The sequence below is a fragment of the Andrena cerasifolii genome, chromosome 1 (assembly GCF_050908995.1).
Source record: "Andrena cerasifolii isolate SP2316 chromosome 1, iyAndCera1_principal, whole genome shotgun sequence".
In the NCBI taxonomy this organism is placed as follows: Eukaryota; Metazoa; Arthropoda; class Insecta; order Hymenoptera; family Andrenidae; genus Andrena; species Andrena cerasifolii.
In genome coordinates, this window is record NC_135118.1 from 33,834,579 (window position 1) to 33,842,140 (window position 7,562).

At 44.8% G+C, this 7,562-nt stretch overlaps 1 protein-coding gene across 8 annotated transcripts; it reads right to left on the bottom strand.

Annotated features, from left to right (window-relative positions):
* Positions 1 to 1,801: 1,801 nt before the first annotated feature.
* On the bottom strand, positions 1,802 to 7,541 carry Pan3 (Poly(A) specific ribonuclease subunit PAN3). 8 transcript variants are annotated; one of them, XM_076829145.1, is made up of 9 exons: positions 7,477 to 7,541; positions 4,774 to 5,035; positions 4,369 to 4,623; positions 3,918 to 4,293; positions 3,715 to 3,831; positions 3,410 to 3,649; positions 3,047 to 3,329; positions 2,525 to 2,879; positions 1,802 to 2,438 (listed from the first exon to the last, which is right to left on the bottom strand). In XM_076829145.1, the coding sequence occupies exons 2-9, from the start codon at positions 4,849 to 4,851 to the stop codon at positions 2,322 to 2,324; spliced, it is 1,821 nt and encodes a 606-aa protein (XP_076685260.1). In that variant the 5' UTR covers positions 4,852 to 5,035; positions 7,477 to 7,541; the 3' UTR covers positions 1,802 to 2,321. The 8 variants fall into 8 exon arrangements, with proteins under 8 accessions (XP_076685260.1, XP_076685252.1, XP_076685207.1 ...); XM_076829137.1 differs by having other exon boundaries at positions 4,774 to 5,046; positions 7,477 to 7,516; XM_076829092.1 differs by lacking the exon at positions 7,477 to 7,541 and adding an exon at positions 6,767 to 6,904 and having other exon boundaries at positions 4,774 to 5,046.
* Positions 7,542 to 7,562: the final 21 nt, after the last annotated feature.

Here is a 7,562-nt window from a genome sequence, read left to right on the forward strand (position 1 = left end):
CATAATATTTGCCGTGGGCAATGCAAGTTGGTTCGCTTGTGCTTCTTTTTAAACACGCTAGGGGCGTTCCTAGTCAGGAGACTGGCGCAAGTTAATCGGTTGACGATGTTTTAGGTAGAGGTTACGAAAAGTACTTTACACAATCGAAATTCTTGTAGAAAACACTGTAAGTGCCAAAATTAAAAGCAAATCATTTTTATCGGAAAATATTCTACGTGCCAATGTTAATACTATAGTATAGAATTTGATTTTTGGCAGTTACAGTGTTTTCTACAAGGACTATGTATTCGATTATGTATGAAACCCTGAAAGGAAGAACGCCGTTACCAAGAATTAATAATTCTTAACATATAACATTCGCTTTATAGAATTTGGATATACTTGTTAATAAATTCTTGTTGTAAATATTGATTGCCACCGAATTTGGGATAAAAATATCGCTGGCCGCGTGACGTCTCTGGGTTAGCGGGTTGACGTCGAATAAAATGAAGACTTACACGCGATCATGGTACGTGTACACGGTTGAAACGTGCACACGGCGAATGATTGTCAGAAGTGACACGGTGCGGGGGAGTAAATCACGTCGGTATTAAGACCATTAGGTGGAGAACGACGGGTCGTGCCGCGTTGGGCGACGCGTCTTCGACAGAAACAGATGTCTGCTTTGCCCTTTTCTTTCGACACCATGGTCAACCGCGTATTACGCGTGAAATGTCACTTAAAATCATACAGGACAATATATATATACGACTTTTCTTTACAGAATATCTTAATCGGACAATTACGATGAAGCCGAATTAAAAATAATTACCACACCGTGATTTCTATTCCTAAATCTTAAAAATGTCTAACATTAAGCTTTGCAAGTTATGAATGAAGTTTCTATTTCATTGATTCTACGTATTAAGTAAAAACATTTGGAGCAATATTAAATTAGAAAAAGATCTTTCCAAGGAGGCGCTGCACGATTTCAAGTGACGTTCAGTGCACATAAATTAAACACTTATTCGAACCACAGGACGTACGTAGGATAAACGCATGGGCGTCGAATCGGGGGACATTGAAAAATGAGATGAAATAACGCGGCGGATACCGTAACTTTACATAACTATGCGACGTTTCTTTGTCGAAAGATGTTCGACGAGAAAATCGTTATTTAACGTATAAATATCGTCGCGACGCACACGCGGCGATAAAAATACGTTGCGTAGTTTTATAATGGTCGCATTGGTGTAGAAAATGCCAGCGGCGGCCGTGCATACGGCACGATCGAGTGCGTGTGTGCGCAAAAGTCTGCCCGTACTTTGTGGTCGTGCAATTGTGCGAAGGAAATGAGATCAAGTTTGAGTGATTGCGGACAGCAGTCGAGGAGAGGAGGAGAGAGGCAGGGAATGGAGATAGGACAGTTCAAGAACCGAATCTACAGATCGGCAGCTGGATAAACTGGAACGGACGAAGCACCACATTTCAACGAACATCGAGCACGTCCAGCATTTTCGAAAAACATTTGCAGGTCGCCTTTCTTTATCGGGCCTTCGCCTGTTTCTACAAGACAAAGTTTCTTTTAGAAGCATGGGGCATAAAAAGAAGATTGTGAGAAAATAAATTATCGTGTGTGCATACAGGGTGAAGCACTTGAAATTAAAGTGTATACATACTCTCCTTTAAAAGCAAGCAAACATTTTTCCAAGGACCTATCCGACCCGTTTTTCACTAGACACGATAAATTTCAAGTGCCCCGTTCTGTATGGAGGATCTCCGCCGACGTGACGTTTGAAAATAATTACACCGTTGATTACGATTGCTTTCAAAAATAAACATTTATTTCAAAATTAATGCTTACCAGCTGTATCTCCTAAAAACTAAGATCTATCTTATACACCGACTGTGTTTAGGTGTGTTTTCTTAAGAGTTCATTGCATCATTAAGTCGTGTACAATTCTTGCTTTTTCTTCTTTCCGTGTCTGTCCCGCATAGTGCCGTGTAATAGCATACACAGCGAGTTCTGAACGCTTTTTCCGATTTCACATCATCACATCATCACATCATCTCCTCGCGCGCACACATATATTACATTCAAATGGCAGTTACCAGAATGCATCTTTGAATGGGTTCAACACATTCGGCAATCGCCCTTACAAACTGGATCACGTGCTATTCCTGGCCGCCAAACTTAACTCTCGCCCCTGGCTCGAGTATCTCACTCTCCTATGTCTCGATAAAGATTAAAATGATAGTACCGCTAAGTGGTGGTATCACATTTATGGTTCGGAGTATGTACTGTCTGATCAGTCGACAAGAAAAACGGCCTCGCAGCGGACCTAGACAGCGTCTTTCGCGGATTGTACCAGTTCCCCAAACGAGGCCTCCAAGCATTGTCGCAGTTCTGCGTAACTTACTACTAACACGCTCTGCTCGTCCCGTGACATCAAGCATATCTAGAAGATTACAAACGAACCGTTCAAGAGCATGCAAGAGGACAAAAATTAGAAAAAAAATACCAATGAGGGGAAGAAAAGTATACCTTATCCTGAGAACCTGAATCCAACTTATTTAAACAAGATACAACATGTGCCATATCCAACCAGGGCCTGCCATCAGCCGCTACCTGGTGGAAAACGTAGTCCCTAAACAATTTGAGCATGTATCGGTCGCCCGTCTCTGCCCACGAGGGTTCCATGTTGAGCTCGGGTCGTTCGTTAATGGTGGCTAATTTCACGAGCAACTTGAACAATCTCCCGTTCTCCAGCTCCTTGGCAAGTTCGTTCTCCAGCACGTCCGATCGAAGCAGGGCTGCGTCTAATTGCGTATAAAATCGTGCTCCGATCATTGGCATGAGATCTGTTACGCTTCTTCGCGTTTGATTAGAAAGTAGATACCTATAAAATGATATTCATATACAAACGTACGCATAGATAGCATTTGAGTAGCATACGAGGTACGCCACACCCTTTCTTGCTCATTTTATTAGAAAACACTTTCTTCTCCCTATTAGAGGTAAACGAGCGGAAATCGGCGTACGAGTAAAGGCGAAATGTATACAAACAGAATGAGATTTCGGAGGTCCGTGGAGTAGGAACGCGCGACGAGCTCGAGCGAGGCTTGCATGTTGTCACGGTGGACGGCGAGGAGGCTGCGACACGCTAAAGCCAACACCAGCTTCCCCAGAGCGATTAAATCCTCCTGCTGGTAATGCGGTATAAGCGAGAGCGGATTCGCCGCGTTCCCGTCGAAAGTAACAACGTCTGGTATCGCTACGCAACTTAAACGGAGTCTCGTTCGCGATGTGAGTAACACTTTCGTAGGATCCAAACATCTGTATGCCAAACCTATTAAAGGTACAATACGATTAATGTTTGTACGTTGAATCAGGTAACCGAGAGATGCTTAATTATCAAGGCGCACAGACCAGCAGCATGTGTAACGCGAAGTGCGGCTGTCAGTTGAATTATGTAGCTCCATATGACGCTTTCCGGTAACATACTACTATGTTGCTGTCTGAGAATGGTATTCTTAGTATGGCTATACGGTCGAGGGGCGTTGGGATCCGAGGAGAACGGGTCCGAGTAACCGTTCAATTCAGTCGCCGAGAAATGCTTGTTCAATAATGTTTCCGACCCCGGATGGTAATCGTAAACAAATACCATGGCTGAAATGACGATGTTGTTTCATAAAGGTACATTAGCTAGATAAGTTCAGTACGTTAATACGGACAATGGTCACCAAACGCCTTAGTGGTGAAGACTTCTCTCAACTGCACCAAATTGGTGTGCGCCAATCGCTTCCACATATCTACCAGCACCATACACTTCGTATTGGCGAGTCTGAAATCTAAGAACATATGAAATCCACATTTCAATACCGGTCCCGAGCGTTCCGTGTGTAATCGTGTATCGTAATAACGCGAAGGCGCTCACCGTGAATACGACGTAAACAGTAGCGCGTGCCGCTTTTGATGCTGGTGGCTTTGTACGTTGACGTTTGATATCCGAGCATCGTCGAGGCGGGTTTATGGATTGGTTCTAGTGGGCACAGTTCGTGATAATTATCTACCTCGTTCGGCAAATCGGGGAATCGTACTACATCGGGTTGTGCTAACGTTAGTGCATTCTTCTGGAGAATGTCCATTCTCAAGCTCTCGCTGACAAAGAAGCTAGGCGTTGCTTGGGGGGGCGGAGTCGAAGGAGCGGACGAGCTATTAGACGACGGAGGCTTCCCCGGCTTCACAGGCTGAAGATGCGCGGGTGTACCTGGATAGACATAGCCCACCTGACCTGCCCCCACGTTCCCAATCTGTCGACGAACGGTGTTAGACGATTAGCAGGCAGAAGCTAACATAGACCGCCGCTGCGCTCAAAAGTTCCTTACAGTTTCAGTCCCCTCCTCGGACCCAATGCTATCGTTTGCGGCATTCCCAAGGTAAAAATAAGTAGTACCACCCACATTCTCTTGCAAATGATAAGAATTATTGAAAAGATTCGGGGAACTGCTGTTGCTACTAAGACCCCTTCCAGGTACAAATTCTGGGCTGGCAGTTACCTTTTTCTGCGAGTCCAGAGAAAGGTTTGACAAGTGTTTTGTCACGGTGGTGGTACTTAGAGTTACCCCTGGACTTTGACGATTCTGTCGAGAAATACACAATAAACGATTGAATTTCATTATCATTCGCTGTTATATTTAACGATACGTGACTAATTCTTATGCCACGTGAAATGGAATCTTTTACTGAGCTTCGACTATCCTCCAATAAATTGCAGAAGAGTAGTACGATACCATGTAGGTAGCAAGCTTGGACTCCAATGGAACGCCGTTTGTTTGAGGGGTGTACGTAACAAACATCGATGGGTCCATCTCTCCTTCAGCCACTGCATTTACCACTGTCGCGCTTAACCCTCACTTCCACTCCCTCTATTTTCCTCCCGCTGTAAATTCCTTGGCACCTGGCTCTCTCAATTGCGATTAATAAATGCGCTTTATCACGCTGGCTTCCTTTTACTATTATACAGATGCACGATACGGTATCAGTCTGCAGATCCTGCAACATATCTTACAAACACATGAGTAAAAATGTAGAACAGACCTCTACGTCATCTGTGCTGTAACGCAAAGATAAACTACAGAATATACAGTTATCGCATCTGATTAAGTAGAATCGTCTCTGAAACAAGCGACTGCCTTTATTTTACTAAACTTCTTCTAGTAATAGATTTTCTCGATAGAAAACAATTCAGTGGCAACATACCCACGAAGCTGCACATAACATTTCAGTAATTTTGTAACGGCTTTCGTAACTAGGTAGAAACTTGGCGAATGAATAGAACTCATGAGGAGAAATAAAGAAGTTTCAATAAATCATATGTTTGTAGCCCAATTGTTTTGAAAATATTCCTTCTTCTTGGCTCGTAAGACAGTAGTTTTAAGAGTGAGCGATATTTCAACAAGTTCAGCACGTCGACGTGCTATAATTTTGGAACGAATGCATCTCAGCGCACAAATTCTATCATTCCTCATCCTCTGTGTTTCCAAAGTCCACGAATTAATTTAAACCAGATTCCTACAGTTGTTCAAATGCAAACAGTTACGCGAGGCTGACGGGTTCGTTGCATACTAAAACTTCTTTGTTTCTTCTTATGGGCTCTACTAGCTGAGTTGCTAGTGATAATTTTCATTCGTCGCTATAAAAAAAACCAACAGTTAAAAAACAAATTACACTAAATCTAAACAGACACAATAAACTACACTTGCTCATTTACAACAATAAAATACGAGCCGCGTCTCACTAACAATTAAATTATCCAAAAACCGCTCAACATATGTCAAAAAAAAAGAAGAAAAAAAATAAAACATAATTCACTCATAGATACGCGGAAATAATTGAGTTCCATTTACTATACCCCAGATCCAGTGCGCGTTCACACGGATCTCCGAATTGCTACTGAAAACGCAGCGAACCGACTCACTTGCCGCGTAGAGCTCGGGAAGCGGCGAAGATACCGAGAGCCGTGAATTCTGAATGAAATTTCGAAGGTGGCGAGTGCGGCTCCACTCACGAGTCGCCAGAGTAACGAAAGGAAGAAAGGAGAGCCGAAAGGGGCAAGTGGAAGCGCACGCTATAGCAATGGCAGCTGATTTTGACAATACAGGGAGAGAGACGCACAGGATATAACCTTGGGCTGCACGTTAGTGGCGGAGATGCGTGGTGGTCCGCCGTGACCGCGAATCCGATAACAGCTCCAAGTCGGTGAGCGGCGCGAGAACAGAGGATCGGGGATAGCGACCCGAACGGGATGGTAATACGCGAACGTGCTCGGTGGGACGCGTACCAGGTGTACGCCGCGCCAACATAACCATCTACGCTGTCACCGATGTGTCGACTCGCGCGTCGCTGCACGGCGCCAAAATTCCGATCCCACCGATGCGTGCTCCCGATCACAGGCCGCGGTGGACGCGCGCAGCCGAGGGGCGACGATTAGAGACGATTAGAGGTGGCGGATTCGATATCGGGCCCCGGACCGTGTTACAACATCTTTTCCTGTACAGCGGGACAAAGGAGAAAGCAGAACCAATCCGACGTTGGTGTGTTTACGGTGCTCTCCCTTCGCCGCGGCCACGTATTTCTCTCTTTTTCTCTCTCTCTCTCTCTCTTTCTTTCTCTGTCTCTCCCTCTCTCCCTTCCCACCCTCCTATTCATGTCCTTCGATCGGAGCAGCTGTCCCGCCGTCACGGCCTGTCTCCAGGCGCGCGAGACGCGAACTTGTATATTTACCTTTCGGACGCGCTGCGAACAGCCCCGTTTCAAACCATCCCACGCCACTCGCTCGATTCCTCCGCGATCCGAGCGAATTATTTACGAATGCACTTGGTACAACTTGCTCCTAGATCGTACTCGCCTGATACCTGTGGGTGAGTTCAAGAACGGGCAATGTCAATGCCTGGTTGTTTAGAAAATTCGCAACCAACAGAATATGCTTTTGCGAAATTTCTGACGACAACTAGTCCAAAGTGGCAATTTCGACAATTCTCAGACTCGCACTTCTCGAACTCACTCCCACATATATCGCATGCAATTGGTCGTTGAAGACGAAAATACGGGTCGGTTTTTTTACGCGACGCGTATGGGTTGCGTTATTGCGTCGCGTTTAGAATTGCCCGTGCACTCTGTATTTTGGCAGATATTGCGGGAAACGTTCGTGGTTTGATGCGACGACCGTTATTATTAGAAAATAAATTCTGATGGTGGTAGGCAGTGTGTTAAGGACACACTGTATTTGTTTATGGAGAATTAGCGTGATACGAGGCTTTTGAGCACGATGCAACTTTGTTAAAATACATCCACGAATGCACGTGAGGCGGCTGATTCGTTACTGTCCATTTGAATCGAGGTAGATACGCAGCGAATGTGTCTGGCCCTCGTTGGTTTCTTGCAATTCTACAGCACCTGTATGCTACTCGTACTGTTATAATTCGGATATTTACAATAAATGTACGAAGCTTCTCTGGGTAACTGTAATCGCCTCGACTGGTTCCACACGACTGTGCTTTCTGCTTTCATGAATGTGTGT

What these genes read in the sequence shown, in the direction of transcription:
- Pan3 (XM_076829145.1), bottom strand. Translation starts at nt 4,851, where the DNA reads ATGGACCCATCGATGTTTGTTACGTACACCCCTCAAACAAACGGCGTT. An exon ending in CCAAGCTTGCTACCTACATG is followed by an intron (nt 4,624 to 4,773) that starts GTATCGTACTAC and finishes ATTTCTCGACAG; the next exon opens with AATCGTCAAAGTCCAGGGGT. An exon ending in CCGAGGAGGGGACTGAAACT is followed by an intron (nt 4,294 to 4,368) that starts GTAAGGAACTTT and finishes GTTCGTCGACAG; the next exon opens with ATTGGGAACGTGGGGGCAGG.